The sequence below is a fragment of the Vidua chalybeata genome, chromosome 5 (genome assembly GCF_026979565.1).
Source record: "Vidua chalybeata isolate OUT-0048 chromosome 5, bVidCha1 merged haplotype, whole genome shotgun sequence".
Taxonomy (NCBI): Eukaryota; Metazoa; Chordata; class Aves; order Passeriformes; family Viduidae; genus Vidua; species Vidua chalybeata.
The window spans coordinates 19,997,335-20,013,545 of NC_071534.1; the positions used below are offsets into that span (position 1 = coordinate 19,997,335).

At 50.9% G+C, this 16,211-nt stretch overlaps 1 protein-coding gene across 3 annotated transcripts; it reads left to right on the plus strand.

The window, feature by feature from the left end:
- Positions 1–117: 117 nt before the first annotated feature.
- On the plus strand, positions 118–15,448 carry PLA2G6 (phospholipase A2 group VI). Of its 3 annotated transcripts, none has more exons than XR_008431082.1 (16): positions 118–460; positions 964–1,179; positions 2,414–2,594; positions 3,762–3,949; positions 5,126–5,222; positions 6,176–6,358; positions 6,549–6,657; positions 7,256–7,408; positions 8,915–9,005; positions 9,736–9,899; positions 10,390–10,540; positions 10,717–10,853; positions 11,481–11,635; positions 12,378–12,545; positions 13,236–13,707; positions 14,173–14,197. XR_008431082.1 is itself a non-coding variant. In XM_053943481.1 (16 exons), exons 1-16 carry the CDS (start codon positions 252–254, stop codon positions 14,312–14,314), a joined length of 2,418 nt encoding a protein of 805 aa, XP_053799456.1. In that variant the 5' UTR covers positions 118–251; the 3' UTR covers positions 14,315–15,448. The 3 variants fall into 3 exon arrangements, 2 of the variants coding, with proteins under 2 accessions (XP_053799456.1, XP_053799458.1); XM_053943481.1 differs by having other exon boundaries at positions 13,634–13,707; positions 14,173–15,448; XM_053943483.1 differs by lacking the exon at positions 7,256–7,408 and having other exon boundaries at positions 13,634–13,707; positions 14,173–15,448.
- Positions 15,449–16,211: the final 763 nt, after the last annotated feature.

A 16,211-nucleotide genomic window follows, 5' to 3' on the forward strand; every position in this document is an offset into this window, starting at 1 on the left:
GGAAGCTACTCCTCTGATTGGCCCGTCTCAGGGGCGGTGCCGGCGATTGGCGGGCGGCGGGCGGCGCGCGCGGGGGGCGCCGGGGGCCCGTCGTGCTTTGCCCGGCGCCATCCCCGGATCCACCCTCATCCCGTTCCCGGCCCCGCTGACGCCCGGCGGCGCTCCGGGTCACGCCGTGCCTGGAAGGGCAGGGGCCGGCGGAGCCAGTGGCCGCCTTTCCCTCGGGAGAAGCCGCCTGAGGCTTTGGGAAGATGCAGTTTTTTGGGCGGCTGCTGGACACCTTCAGCAGCGTCACGCAGATATTCTCCAACCCGTACCGCGTGAGGGAGGTGCCGGCCGCTGAGTACGCCGGTCACGCCTGCCTGCGGGAGGAGGGCAGAGTGGCCCTCTACAAGAACAGCCTCTCTCGCTCCTGGGACTGCTTGCTGGTGAACCCCCAGAGCCCGCAGGTCGCGTTCCGGTGAGTGACAGACCTTTAGCCATCCCTGCTGACGTGGGAAACCAAAGACCCCAGATCGCTACTGTCGGGACTGCTTCTAGGCCGTGGGTGTGGGGTGTTGTGTTGAAACAGCAGGTGGGCCGGGAGGGGTGGAAAGCCCGTGCGTGTGCTGGTGGAGGAGTTGTCGCAAAACAGCTCGTGGAAATAAGACGAGGTCCAAACATTGCGACTACAGGCAGCAGTGTTCAGGGCATCCATAGGTCCACATGCATTTCTGCTCGTTCCTGTTGGTTTTCAGCATCCAGAGGATACTTCTGAGCATAACCTAACGTTGTTCAGGAAGAGGGATGCTTTCTTCCAGTGAAGTAGTCTCCCTGCTTCCCTTGGAACAAAGATGACACTAGTTGAAGAAGAAAAGGAAAATTCCCAGCACTGCCATTTAGAAAGGAGCTGTTTCCCTCAGATACACGGGATTGGGCTTATTCCTTTGAGCAGGATGAACTATGTGCTTGCCTTTTCTCCAGGCTCTTCCAGCTGGACAACGAAGCAGACGCCCTGGTGTACTTTGAGCAATATGCCCGGCAGCTGCGCCCTTTCTACGAGAGCTCGTGCCAACCCTTGTCCCTGGAGGAGCTCCAGCAGCTCAGCGACTGCATCCGCAGCTACCCCAGCTGGTCCCCTGCACACATTGCTGTGGAGTTCGGCCGCCGGGAGAGCTTTCGGCACAACCACATCCTGAGGCAAGGAGCAGGGTGGTCCATGCTCAGAAGGAGCTTGGGAGGGCAGGCTGGGCTGTATTGGAGTATCCCTTCTTTGCTGTGGAAGCTGGTTGGTGGGTTTCAACCTGCTGCTGCAGAGCCTGGAGCTCTGGTGTTTGAAGTAAAGGATTGAAGTGTCCTGCTAGAGATACTGGTAAGGTTATTGCAACCGTTGTGGAGGAGGTTTTTGGAGGAGGTTTTTGCTCACTTTGTAAGCACTGAGAGTGGAGATACAGTAGGACTGTCTGGAAAGAAGTTTTGGCTGCAATGACTTGTTTTTTCATGGGGAAGTTCTGCTGTGATTTAACCCCAGCCAGCAGGCAAGCCCCATGCAGCCGCTCTTCATTTCCATACCAGAGGGAGTGGGGAGAGAATTGAAAGAGCAAGAGGTAGAAAACCTGGGTTGAGATAAAGAAAGGGAAAGCAAAAGCTGTGTACACAAACAAAGTAAAACAAGGAATTGAATCACTGGTTGCCTTGGGCAAGCAGGTGTTCAGCCACCTCCAGGGCCCCATCATGCATCGTGGTGACTTGGGAGGACAAACACCATCACTCCAAATGTCCCCCTGCTCCCTTCTTCTCCCCACACTTTATATACTAAGCATGGTGTCATATGGTCTGGAAAATCCCTTTGGTCAGTTGGGGTCACCTGTCCCAGCTGTGTTTCCTCCCAGCCTCCCCTGCACCTCCAGTTTCCTTACCAGTGGATCAGTATGAAAAGCAGAAAAGGCCCTGGCTCTGTGCAAACTCTGCTTAGCAATAACAAAAACATCTCTGTGTTCAGCACAAATCCAAAACACAGTCCCACACCAGCCACTGTGAAGAAAGTTAACTCTACCCAAGCCAAAACCTGCACAAGTTTACCAAGGATAGGGCAGATTGGTGAGGAGTTAGAGGACTGGAGGGCAAATAACAGCACCATTGCCAGGTTGCTGACTGTAACCTGTCTCCTGCCTTCCTTTGGGCAGAGGGAGCTGATCCCATATGGAGGGCAGGAAAAGGAGCAGCATGTCAGGGAGAGAGTCCAGGACAGGGCTGCTTGATGTCCCTTCCCTGTGCTTCTTCTCTGGCAAGAGGCTGGGCTTTCCTGAGCCTTATGGTTCACACCAGATGGGACACATGTGGAGGGTACCTCTGTGTCAGCTCCTGGAGCAGCTGCATGCCCTCCTCTTCCCCGAGGCCATTCCCGGGCCTCACGCTGAGTCCTCTGTTGCAGCTGTGTGAACAGCACGGACAGCGAGGATGGCTGCACCCCGCTGCACCTGGCGTGCCGCAAGGGGGACATGGAGTGCCTGCTGGAGCTGCTGGAGTGCCACGCACGGGTGGACATCACCGACAAGAATGGGGAGACTGTTTTCCACTACGCTGTGCGAGGAAACAACCCCCAGATCATTGAGGTGAGAGCAACTTCTAGTCTGGGAGAAAGTGTGACTAGAATGGGTCTTCTTCGTGCTGTGATAGAGATGGGAAAACAGCTACAGACAGGGGAAGAGAAAGTCAGTTCCCTGTGTTGAGTTATTGCTTAAGCCTGATTTCAGCCTCTTATATCCCTCTTTACTGGTGCTGTTTCCCATATTCAGAGTGTGGATTCCACCCAGCACTCAAACAAGGGTGTTAAGGAAGTTTCCTCAGAAAGTAGTCCTTCATTGCTGTTTCCATCAGGCCTTCATCCTGCTTTTCCTCAGGCCTGTGGCTGTCTGTTCCCTCTCTCCTGCGAGCAGGGAGTTTGGTTTTGGGCAGAGTGCTCCTGTAGGGAAGTGTGTGCTGAGGCTGCCCTGGGGGATCATGTGCTGCCCACAGACTGAAGGACAGTTTGGAGCTGTCCTGGGCTCTCCTGAGCTGCAGGACCTGCTGTTTGAACTGAGTGGCCTTGCATGGGGGACAGTGATCAGAGCCTTGAGGCAGAGGCAGTCTGAAGTTGTACATGTTCTTGATTGCTGAAAAGTGCTGGGCAGAGTGACGGGGTTTGTAAGGCATGGGTGGCCTTGCACATGGTTCCTGAGGTCTTTCAGCTCTCCAAGACTTGGTGCAAGCCTGAGACTGACTCTTCCCCATGGCTGCAACCCCATGTTTGCCCAATACCTGTTGTGACAGCTCTCCCTCTGCCTACCAGTCTGTGTTGGAGTTTCCTAATGCATGATGAGGTAGGATGGGGCTCAGGGCTTGCCATACTGTGGAGTGGGCAGTTAGGAACTTTGTATTAAAAAGATATCCTCTTCTTTATTTCTCTGGTGGCATCAACTTGGCCTGTTGTCTGATCTTCCTCATGTTTGTTTGTTTTCTGTATTGATTCCTTGCTAAACCAACGAAAATAAACTAAATCCCCACTTCTCATGTGTGCACCAGGGCTTGCAGGGTTTCCCCAGTGTGGCAGTGAGATACTTTTCTTCAAGAAACCAGTCAGCACGTAACAGATCTGCAATTTACAGGGAGCAGGGATGGAGAGGACAGGCTGTAGCATTGTGAGGGGTCCAGTGCTCCAGAGTGTCCTCAGAGCTCAAGAAGAGATGGTGCTCTTCCATGTTTGTCTGTCCATTTATTTATTTACTGTCTCCTCCTTCCAGCTCCTGGGCAGACCCCCAACTACTGGCTTGGACCACCTGAGCCATGAAGGGCTGACAGCTCTGCACCTTGCGTGCCAGCTGGGCAAGGAGGACATGGTTCGGTCCCTGCTGAAATGCCATGCCAGCTGCAGCGTCGTGGGCACACTGGGCTACCCCATCCACACAGCATTGAAGTTCTCCCAGAAGGGGTATGTAGTGTCCCCTCCAGTCTGGGGACTTGTGTACTTGCTGAGCGTTGGCCAGGGCTGTGCTCAGTAGGACAGGTCTCATGTGTAGTCATTGGCAAAAAAAAACAGGGAAATGCTGGTGTGGGAAAGAAAGAAATGCTTTCAGAATAAAACCTTTTTGTCCTGGAATTAATACCTTATTCAGTATCAGACATTAGGAGAAAGATAAAAAAAGATATGTTTATGAAATGCATTTTCTCAGAGTGAGCTGTAGGAAGATGATTGGCTGATGCTTAGATAGTATTAATTGCTGTACCTCTGTCTTTGAGTGCTCTGATTCTAATAAGCTTTCCTTTCAAAGCTTAGTTTTTCCTATCTCCTGTGGGCCTGAGATACTCTTGACTCTTAATAACACACTCTGGAATGGAATCAAAAGAAGCACAATATTTACTCCCTGTTTTCTTTGGAGAAATTCAATTCCATTTGTATATGTTTTATAATACTTAATGTTCAAAGAGTGTCCAAGCTCTACAAACTGGGCTTTCAAGACAACACTAGCTGCTGGTAGCTGATTTTTAAGCATTTTGAAAAGTACTTCCCAACATTAGACACACATTCACAAGCACAGAATGGGCATAGGTCACTGAGGTTGCACTGCGGCTCCATCTCTTGTACAGGGTTTTTTTGGTGGTATTGGAGAAGATAATCAAATTTCATAAATCTACCTATCCTGTTTTCTAGGCACTACATATTCGACTCTTCACAACAGGTGTGTTTTTTTACTCATAGAGAAGTACACAGATTCTTAAATTTCAGCAAGTATTTAACTATTCTAGTTCTATCCCCATGTTTCCATGGAAAGAGAGGAGAAGAAAAGAATTTTGCTTCTTGGGTTTGGAGAGTTTCCAGAAATGCCATATTCCTGAATTAGAGAAGCACTCAGATGTTGCTCCACAACTTGTATTGGAGAGATTCTCCTGCTCCCAACACCACTTGGCTTTTATGCTTCCTGTTGTGCCCACACTTTCTGTGAAGAGCAAAACAAAAGTGCAGCTGAGGAACTCGCAGGTGTTGCAGAGATGCTGCTGCTGCAGAGTTTCCTGGTTTTCCTCTGGGCAGAAGGCAGGTGGTGATGTGAGTGGAGGTCTTGAGTCAAGACAGCAGCCACCCATCCTGTCATCTCACTGTGTTTCCCAGGTGTGCCCAGGCCATTCTCGAGGCAGATGCCAGCCAGGTTTGCTCCAAGGACCCACGCTATGATGCCACTCCACTGCACTGGGCAAAGAAGGCAGAGGTAAATAGAGACAATCCATGGAGGGGCCTGTGCTGCTACCCAGCACCCAGTTAATTCCTTCTGTGGCTAATTTGTCTGAGTGCATGTGCAGAGCCCTGGGAGTGTCAGAGCCCAGTGCCAGTTGGTGCTGTTTGCCACAGAGAATAGAGCAGTGGAGCCTTGCAGTGAAATAAACTGGTGGGCTCATCTCTAGTATTTCACCCATGGCTGTGAAGCTGCCAGCTTGTCCCTTTTCCCTTTTGTTGAAGAAATTGCAGCCCTGTCCCTGAAGCATAGTTGCCCCTGGAGGGAGCTCTCTTCTCATTACCTGCCAGGTACCAAACAGAGAGCCTGCCAGGGAGCAAACAGATCGGTGCCTTAGAAACTACAGGGGAAGTGTGAGGTAGGCACTGAGTGGTGGCACGTGCAGGAAAAGTCCATCTCCTGCCAGAGGTCAGGCAGGATGGTGATATGCCATGCTGGAGCATCTGGATGATGCTTGTTGCAGGCAGAGGGCATTGCTATAGGAGGGCTCTTTTTCCTCCTGTAATATCCCATTCCTCTCAGAAATGTCCTGTGGAGTTTCAGAGCCAACTTGAATTTGCTTGGTTTGTAAAGAGAAGCTCAGATGGCAAAATTTGTCCTTTCAGTCTGCAAGGATCCTCGCCTGAGTAGGAACTGTTTTTTTCTCCATTGATCTCAGCCATTTATTATAGTTGTGTATCAGTCCCGAAGGATCCAGAAGCTCCAGCCAGATTGTGCAGCCACCAACTAGTTCTGTGGTAAAAGACAGAGAAACCCCAGTGCTTGGAACAATTCAGCTGGCATCTGCCAGCCAACTGTATCCAGGCTAAGGCTCCTTCCTGTTCCCCTGCTTTGTTTGCCATGAGACCTGGGTGGTCTGAGTGCCCAGCTGGTTGTCCTCACGACTGCTTTATCTCTTCTTGACGTGATCCCTGCACACTGGGGCACAGATGACACGGCTGCTGCTGGAGTACGGCTCCGAGGTGAACGTGAGCAGCCGCACGGCCGACATGGCTCTGCACATTGCGGTCCAGAGGGGCCGCCTGGACTGCGCCATGGTGCTGCTGACACACGGCGCCCACACCAACGCCCGCGGACGCGATGGCAACACACCGCTGCACCTGGCCATGAAGGTGAGCTTTCTGCAGAGGCTGCTGGGAAGGAGAGACCATCTTCTTGAAGGGTTGAGACAGCAACAGAGTCCTTTGAAATTCTGGCTGTTCCATGTGGTGTTCCCTTGTGGGTGCTTTGCTAATGAAAAGGGAAGGGAAGGAATGAGAAATCATCTAGTGGCTCTTGACTGAGCATTCTCTTGTCCCCTAGCATGACCACCTGGATATGATCAAAGCAATCATCGTCTTTGGAGGAGATGTTGAGATCCCCAATGATTTTGGGGAGACACCAGGACTGTTGGCAGCCAGGAGCAGCAAAGGTGAGGGAGCATGTCAGCAGCCTTACAGGGTGAGCCCAGCATCCTGTCTCCCCTTGGTGGCCAAAACAGTGCCTTGGGGAGAGGTGAAAACATGCCATGCATGGGTGATGCTTCTCCAACATGCTTTCCCAGCTTTTAGTTGCTCACATAGTAGGCACCTACTTTGCTAGCAACACAGGCTTTATATTAATAACCCTTGGTGAATTTCTCTTCTGTGGCACAGAGATGCAAGAGGAAAAGCTGGCATGCACTCCCCCTCTTTCGGGCCACCATGTCAGGCACTGCAGGTTCACAACAGGATGATGTAGCACTGCTGAACCGCCCGGGTTCAGGCAGATGTGGGCAGGTCTTCAGGGCCAAAGAAGTGTCTGGCACACACCCTTGAAGCTGCACAGCAGTGGATACTCCTGCTGTGCAAAAGTCCTGCTGCCTGGCATTTGGGGAGAGATACCTGGGACGTGTTTTGCCCTTCCCCAGGTCATCCCAGAGGCTTTGTGAGGGTCAGGCTTGCTGTGAATTTGGCAGAGCACGTTCCCCCCGTGGTGTGCACATGCACTGATTCTGTTTCTGATCTGTAACTCCCCCTTCGTCACCTAAGGTGCGAACCGGAAAGTGCTCTTAGACCTGCTGCAAACTGTAGGGACCGAACGCTGCCACCCACCACCCAACCCTGACTCCCCAAGCCTGGCACCATCTGCTGCCTCCTTCCTGGAAGGCCAACCTTCCTCACGGAGCAACCTCAGCAGCTTAGGTAAAGCCTTCCCTGGCCCTCCCTCACTCTTCTCCCTTCTTGCTTCACAGTGCTGTCTCAGACCTCTTCTTCAGATGGGCCATGCTCTGGGAACTGTCAAAGCTCTCACTGCTTGGTGACTCTGTGGTGACTGTCCTCATTCACCTGTTGCAGGATCCCATCTCCTTTCTCTGCTTTTCCTCTGTGTGTATTCTGAACTCTTGTACTCAAAACATTTGTTTTATACACCTGACACAATGTAGCTCTGTAAAAAGAAAGACTGATTCCCTCACATGTCTGGGAAAGGGGGCACTCAGCCTTCAGGTACTTTGTCCCCTGGGTCATGTGTAGAAGGGAAGGTGCTTGCTGGTCTGCCTTGAGGAACTCCTAGTGTTGTGCTGGGCACAAGGAGATTTAGAAGTGTCAGTTATTCAGATCCTGGAGGCCAGCAGCTGGGAGAGGGAAAGGGTGAAGCTGAGGGTAAGCAACCTTGATCATAGTGTTGGTTACGCATAGGAAAAGCCTAGCATGGGACATATGATTGTAGTGAATCTTGTGGTCTATGCTGCCCAGAATAAGCATATAGGACTATTCTAAGTGGTAGGCTTTCTGCCTTTGGGGAGCTCCAGAGCTCAGGAGGAGGCAAAAAGAGGGGTTGTGGACTAGGCAGCAGGGGAGTTGACTTGGAGGGTCATGAGAAGAGCATGCAAGTGGCTAAGATCTGCTTGTAGACCGCTTCCCATCTCAGGTTGGAGGTTTTCTTTGCAAAGCTCTTCTGTGGGGCCAGAGGACAATCCTGGAATGTGTCTGTGTCACCACAAATCTCAGTGGCTGTTGGCACCAGGACTTTCTTCTCTCCACAGTCCAGTGAAGGCAACCCATACCCAGTTCCAGCTCTGACGCAGTGACAGAGCAATACCCTTTTTTATTGTAGACTCTGCCTTTGAAGAAACTCCCCACCACAATTCATTGTCATCCACAGCCACCTTCTGGCCTGGGTGCTGGCAGGAGTATGTAACTTCTCTCCCCCATTCTTTCTTCTTTTGGTTTCGCAGGCTGGCTTCTCACCTAGCTTGGATTGGTGGCCCACACCCAGGGTGGCCTGGGTGAACATCAGCTGAGGGGTAATGACAAGTCATCCTGTCCCCACAGCTCTCCTGCCTAGGTTACTTTGAGGAGTAGATTTAGGTTATATCTTAACAGCTTGCAGTAAACCGCGTAGTGGGCACGCTGCTGGGCTCTGCCTTCTCTCATCCACTGTGCACATCATCTGCTTCTCAAAATCCTGTCTTTCCCAATGCATCTACAGCTGCCCACTATAAAGGGTGTTGTTGCTGTCCTTTGGTGTGGAGTTAAATTTGGGGGTACCTGTTGGCTGTGGATAAGATGGCTTGTGTCTCCTGCAGGGACCTTTATTCAATGGGGAAGGGAGTTGAATATTCTCTCTTTGTTTATGGTGGAAATCAGTTACCACATTGGTGATCTCTAATTTATTTTTTTCCCTTTTGCATGTTCATGGCCCTCTAGGGTACAAGGACCTTCTGTATATTTCCACAACGCTCGGACAGTTGTTGAAGGCACCAGATGTTGTGGACATGCCCAGTGAGGCTAGAAGAAAGTAAGTGAAGAACAGCTTTTGTCCAGGCTCCTGTGCAACTTGAAGGTGAAATCTGTGTATGAATTCTCCCCTCCCACACCCATGGGGATGGCATCCTCAGAGCTGACATTATTTTGTGTCCATCAACATTGCAGTTTTTCCAGCATCTTTTGAGAAATCTCTTGTTTCCATAAATGACCCCTGCCTGTCCTGCCTGGAGCTGCAGTGGAGCCTGAGCTCAGGGGATGAAACCCTGCTCTTTCCTCCCCTGTTCTAATGGGCACCCAACACTGTTTTGGCTTTGTGTTTTCCCCATCTCTACACACTGCCCTGATGTTCACTCATCACCTCTGCACTGTCTTGACAGTGCCTGCACCTCACCTTGTGTGGAGTGGAGGAGGAGTTGGCACTGAAGTGCTGCTGGCAGGCTTTAGGTCTGTCTGCTTTTTTTATTTATGACACAATACTGTGTAGTAAGGGACTTGGGTGTGTTTTTGGCTGGTGTCTCTCTTTCTGGTGTAAAGGTTAGAGGTGGCTCTGCAAGAGCAAAGGATGTTGCACCAGCTCTGACAAGGCTTATTGGACATGTCTGAGAAGGCACTGCTGGATTTATTTATTCATCAGTTACATTGTCTGCAACAATCTACTTGCTGGCATAGCTTCCTGTCCCCAGGGCCATGTTCCCACGGAGTGTTCTGTGATTCATAATCTGTCCCACAGCTCCCAGTCATCTGTGTCTGTCTCTCTGCAGTCAGGACCGGCTCCTGTGCTTGGATGGAGGGGGTATCCGTGGCCTTGTGCTCATCCAACTTCTCCTGGCTATTGAAAAGGCCGCAGGCCGTCCCATTCGTGAGATTTTTGACTGGATTGCAGGGACCAGCACTGGAGGGATCTTGGCCTTGGCTATTGTACATGGTGAGGACATATTGGGTCCCTTCTCACTCTGGTCTGAGTGTTCCTCCTGTGGGAGTAGATGTGTGGTGGGAGCTGCCTCTCTGAGTCCTGCCAAAGGAGGGAAGGGATGTTCCTTAATGAAGGAAAGCCTTGACTTGGCTTCACACTTGCTTCTCTTCTCAGCTGGCTTTGAGCAGCTTTCTGGGTTTTGGGGAGTGCATGGTGGCAGAGTTCAATGTTCTGTACTTCCTGTGCTCTCCACAGAGGCCTTAGAGCAAGGTGATTGATAATGGTGATTGAAGCTGCTCCAAGCTTGCTCTTCCTCTGTAATCCTTCCCAGTGATGCTGCTGAGAACCAAGCAGATGACAGGCAGCTTGGGAAGGAGATTGGATTGGGAGTGACGCCTCCCATCTCCCACTTGTCTTGGGAAACCCTTGCTCTGATGTGCTGTTTGTTCTGCCTGCCTTTCCTCTCACTGCTTGCTCCTGCCAACACTATTGCCCATCTCAGGGAAGTCCATGGACTACATGCGCTGCCTGTACTTCCGCATGAAGGACATGGTGTTCCGGGGGTCTCGGCCCTACGAGTCGGAGCCCCTGGATGAGTTCTTGAAGAAGGAATTTGGGGAAAACACCAAAATGACAGATGTCCGAAAACCCAAGTAAGTCCTGCCTCAGGCTGTGCCAGTTGATGCTGTCTCACACGTGCTCTAGACCTGTGTCAGGAGAGATGCTCAGCCTTAGAGCAGTTCTGGATGAGTGTGATGTGCAGACTGTTGAAACCATAAGTATTTTTATTTTCCGTTTTACTCTTATTCTCTCATGTCTGCTTCTCCAGGGTTATGGTGACAGGGACATTGTGTGACCGACAGCCAGCTGAGCTCCACCTTTTCCGGAATTACCCTGTACCAGAGACAAAACGCTCCACTGAATACAAGACGAGTGCATCTTTCCAGCCACTCACTCAGCCAGAAGGTAAATGATGGTACACAGAAATCCAGCTGGTTGGCTGGGGAGGTTTCATCCCTCAGAGACAGATTTCATGTTCTTCCTCCCATTGCTCTGAAAATCAGCAATGGCTCAGCCCTGGTCTTGGCTTGTAACTAAATCCTAGTGATGGTTCCCATTTCTCCTCTATCCTCCTCTCTTGGCTTCTCTTGTACCGGGAACAGGGCCTGGCTAGTGAGGTTCATGAGGAGAGGGGTCTGCTAGAGGAGTCCTTTGTACAATCAGCATCTTTCCCTGAGCTCCCACAGAAAAACATGGAAAGAAAGTCACGTAACTGAAGTGTGCAGTTGCCTCCAGCTTACTGCCTGGTCTGGCACACAGAACTGGTTCACTATCAAAATAGCAGCAAGAAAATGGATAGAGAGTGAATTTGACCCAGGATATGTAGGAAGTGGTGAGAACATCTTTTAAAGCCCTGCAGAGTCATCCTGTGCATCCAAGCAGAAACCATGCTGTTGGGAGAAAGAGGCACAGCCACGTAGGGCAGGGTTTCCTGGGATTGCAAGCCATCCTGATTTGTATTGGTGGAGCTGGGGAGCTTTTTGTGCACAGCAGAGTTGCTACAAGAGGGCTTTTGCTCTCTGTCCTTTGCAGAGCAGCTCGTGTGGCGTGCTGCCCGCTGCAGCGGTGCAGCTCCCACCTATTTCCGGCCCATTGGCCGTTTCCTGGATGGAGGGCTGCTGGCCAACAACCCCACCCTTGATGCCATGGCAGAGATCCACGAGTACAACAAGACACTGATCAAAAAGGTGAGGGAAATCCTAGCCTTGACTGGTAACTGGAGTTTTTTGGCCCCACTGAGCCTCTCTTGAAGAAGCGGGTGTAAGAGTGGATGCATCTTAGTGGATAAACAAGTTAGCAGTGCAGCACCCTAAAAGGGAGTGTATGGAGGGGGATGTGTGTTGAGAAGAGTGGCTGGGAGGTGAGATACCTCTTCTAATAAGGGTGTGAGACAGGGAGACAGTCTCATCAGCCTCTCCTTGCTTCTTTGAACAAGGATGATTCAGTTGATGGTTGCATGTGGCCCTTGACATGGCTCTGCAGGGCCTTTTTCTGCCCAAAAATAAATGGAGAAGACAAGGGTAAGGTACTCTGCAAGGCTGAAGAGTGAATGCCTTCTGGGTGTGGCAAGTTCTTCAAAAAGTTGAATAACCAGTGGCAGCTATTGCTCCCTGTAGCTGAAAGGGGAGGTGTGTTGCCAAAATGACCGAAGATTTAGAATGCCTTATGGTCATCTGGTTCTAGGACACATCTCCAGGGTGGTCCCATGGGTTCGGGTGTGGTAAGGGGAGAAGGGGCAGAGCAGTGCAACTGTTGAAGTCCTGTAGGTTACAGCTGTCTCACCAGGCCATACTTAGGGGGAGGATGGGAGAAGAAAAGGCTCCTGAGCCTTTTGCCTTGGCTTTCAGAGCTTCCCCGAGAAGCTGCTGTGAAAGACATGCTTCACTTTCATTGTTGGTCATTGCAAACTGATCTTTTGTTTGTCCTCAGGGTCGGAAGCAGGAAGTGAGGAAATTGGGGTTGGTGGTCTCCCTGGGAACAGGGAAGCCTCCGCAGGTCCCAGTGAGCTCTGTGGATGTTTTCCGCCCCTCAAACCCTTGGGAATTGGCGAAGACCGTCTTCGGGGCCAGGGAGCTCGGCAAGATGGTGGTGGATTGTGTGAGTACTGGGAGGAGGCAAAAGACCCTTGGGGTTGCTTTCAAGAAGGGAGAAAAGATTTCCTGTTTCCAGCTTCCTCCTTTCAGAAGTAAATTCTATTTCCTTGGAACTGCTCTGACCATGGATGTAGTGGGTAACTTAAGAATTGTAGGAGCACTGCAGGCCTGAAGACCTGTTTGATTAATTGGAGTTTTGAGTGCCCCAAGGGGACACTCATCCCCAAGGGATATTCTTGCTGCTGAAAGGAGCTAAGGACAGGATGGTGGTCAGTGACTCTTAGGCGCATTTGCAGGTGTGTGTTTGTGAAACTCGGTATCTTTCCAGGAAGCATTGTTTATCATCTGAGCAACCTGGGGAAAAAGAAAATTAATCATGCCTCAGAGAACAGCAATTCATTTTTCTTTAGAAAAGCTTTGTTTTTCCCACTGAGGAAATTAGTAAATACTGGAGAAGTGAGAGAGTCATTAATTAAAAACAATAGTTGAGAGCTGTGTAGTTGGCATATGTACTTGTGTGCTTCAGGAAGATCATTGCATGTTGATCATGAAAACACTCTAAATGGATGAAAGCCAGAAAGATCAGAACTGAAGTTCTGACTATGATTTTAATGCTGTTGCTTTATATCCTTTTTAGCTTCCTGAAGTGAGAAAATGCCCAGAGTCCTTTTGCTTCTCCTGTCTTTTATCTCAGGGCTCCCAGGGAAGCTGTTCCAGGATAGCCCAGTAAGCCTGATATAATCACAGGCTCTGCTGTACAGGGCTTGGACAGAATGGATACAGATGAAATCCCAAGGAGGCTGTCATTCAGATCATCCTGGGAGTTTCCGTGAGGCAATCCACTCTGTGCTGTGATGTATGAAGGGTCTGTAGGGTGCAATTCTTGTCGCCCAAGGAGGAGCACTGTCCTTACAATAAAAATAAAGAAAAGCCACCCAGCTCTTGGTGGCGAGCAGTGCCATCCAGGATGCCCTTGCTCCTGGTTTTTATTTTCCCTCTGGGGCTTGTGCAGTTGGACTTGGTGCCAGGGAAGTCTGTTGTAGGCAGGGGAGGAGCAGCCAGGCTGTAACTGCAGGCCTGTTTCTCCTGCAGTGCACTGACGCAGATGGCCCAGCTGTGGATCGTGCCAGGGCCTGGTGTGAGATGACGGATGTCCCCTATTTCCGGTAGGAGCTTCCTTTCCGCTCTCTTGCGCGGACCTATTTTTATCCCTCTCGCTTCAGACCTGGCTGTGGCATGCGTCATCCCAAATGGCATCCCCTCCAGAGGCACGCCTGCCCAGAGCTGCCCCTGCTCACGCCTCAGTGACAGGACGGAGCGTGCCCTGGCCCTGCACAGGAGCTGAGGCACCCAGCACGCCTGGTCTGGGCTAGTTAAGGGAGGTTTGGGAGGTGTTGTCTTGCACGGCCCTTCGGATTGTGCATCCTGCCCTGCTTCACTGTGGCTCAGCCTTGAATGTGCCTGGGCCTTGAAGGAGGGGGAAGGTCTCTGCTCTGCAAGCCTGACAGACCAAGGGCCAGTGAGCACCGTGGTGGTGGGAGCTGCTTGGTGGGAGTGTCCTGCTTGGCAGGCTCGTGCCTGGTCACCTCCGTGTCTGTGCCCAGCTGGTGATGCTGTCTCACTGCCCGCAGGCTCAGCCCTCAGCTGCACACTGAGGTGATGCTGGACGAGGTGAACGACGCCGTGCTGGTGAACGCTCTCTGGGACACCCAGCTCTACATCTACCAGCAGCGGGAGCAGTTCGAGCAGCTGGTCCAACATCTCTGCTCATGACTGACCTGGAGGCTCCCACTCTGCATTCTGAAGGCAAGGAGCAGCAGACACTGAAATCGCTCAGATTTGATATCTGAGCCAAGGTGTGTCAAGGTGGGGGACAGACTTGTAATAATTGAGAGGAGTTAATACTGAATAGACAACAGTGCACATACACATGTATTCCCAGACACAGAATGTATGACATGTATGATAGCTGTGAAATGCTGACAGTTATCTTTGTGCTGTAACCCCATCTCTGCTGCTGTGCTTGGTTTTGCTGCCCTGCTCTCTGACCCAGAATCCAGAGCCCTCAACTACTTGTCTTGAGCTGTAGCAGCTGGAATGTCTCCTGTCTGTGCAGTACCTTGACTGACAAAGCACCGTGCACCTTCCTATGTCACAGAATGGGCCTAGGCCTGATAAAGCTTCAGGGATTGCTTGGCCTACTGGGCCCAAGGTATTTCAGAGTGTGTAGTACAGTGAAAAGGGATTATTTTTCTCTCAACACACACAGTTTGGAGGGGAGCAGAAATGCTGCAACTTTTTGCAGTAGATACAATGCAGAAACTGGCAACTGGCCTTGGGGACGGGGAAGCCTTTTATGAGACAGTTGTCTTCTGCAACAGCTTCTCCTTTTCCCTCTGAGATGGGCTGGCAACACTGTGCCTGGGGAGGGAGCAGCCTCTCCCACCCAGGACTTTATTGTGCCACTGATTTGCTATGTTACACTTTACTCAAGGGCTGAGATGTGAAAGCCTGTCTTTATAGCAAGCTCAGTGAAAGGGACAAGAACCTTGGCTTTGTAGAGATAATTCTCTATTCTTCACATGAAACTGAAATGCTCTGAGATTGGTTCCCACCAAAGAAGCCAACCCTGGGACAATTTGGATTGACTTTTTTATTATGACTGGAAATTCTACTGTGATTGCTACACCAGTTGTTGTTTCTGCAGTAATTTTTGCATATTTATAAATAATTTATGTATCTATTTGGAGGTGTTTTGAGGAGAAACCTGAAAAACTGAATTTTTAATGGTTTTCTTTTGAAAGAAAATGGACTGCTGCTGTGAATGGATTGCTGCTGCCTGTTTCTGTGAGAAACTAACATGTCCTAAAATAAAGAGGGATTTGCATTTGGTTCCATTGTCATTCACTCCATGGTGGTCTTGTCTTTCTCTCCATCCTAGGAGTTCCCAGAGGGGTTCTAGGATTGCAGACTCTGAATTTCTTGCAGGGAGAAAATCAGAGAAAGGGCTCCTTGAGACACAGGATTTATACCCTTTGTATGGGCTGAAGAGGTGAATGAAGTGTCCCTGCAGCCAGCCCTGGGAGCACGTGGGTGGTATGAGTGGCTGGTTACCCCACAGCAGTTGCAACCAGAGCGGAGAGGCTTTGGATCAGCTGCAATATGAGGATCCTCTTGGAACTGTCCAGGCCTAAGAAATAGAACACTAAGTTTTGCTTGATCCATCTCTTCCAAGACACGTGCCCAAAAGAAATCACAATGGCAGTGCAGGTCCCTGCTCACCAGAGGTGAAACCTGGGAAAGGGTTCAGATAGAAGCCTGTTCCTGCTGTTAAGAGAGTTTCACTGGGAGTGGGAGGGAGGCTAAGAGCCAGAGGGGTGAAGCCTGGGGTGGGGGAATATGGGCAGGGGAGAGCTGAAATTTGTGTAGAGCTTTCCTTGTGTTCCCCCCTGCCTGCTGCTCTTTGCTTACAAGCTGACAGGGATCTCCTGACTTGCGATGTGTCTTTGTGAGAGACCTGAGGACGCCTCACTTGCTCGGCACAGTGAGGCCGAGCAAGCCTCGCTGGAGCCGTGGCAGGGCCGGGGCAGCGAGCCATAAGGCAGTGACTCGGGCAGGTGGCCGGCGCCGCAGGTGTCGGGGCAGGCAGAGCTGGGTACCAAGCTGGCAA

Bases quoted from the DNA above. Each gene is read 5' to 3' on its own strand.
- PLA2G6 (XM_053943481.1), top strand. From the start codon at position 252: ATGCAGTTTTTTGGGCGGCTGCTGGACACCTTCAGCAGCGTCACGCAG. The intron at 6,359-6,548 runs GTGAGCTTTCTG...CTTGTCCCCTAG, and splicing joins CGCTGCACCTGGCCATGAAG to CATGACCACCTGGATATGAT. The intron at 10,854-11,480 runs GTAAATGATGGT...TGTCCTTTGCAG, and splicing joins GCCACTCACTCAGCCAGAAG to AGCAGCTCGTGTGGCGTGCT.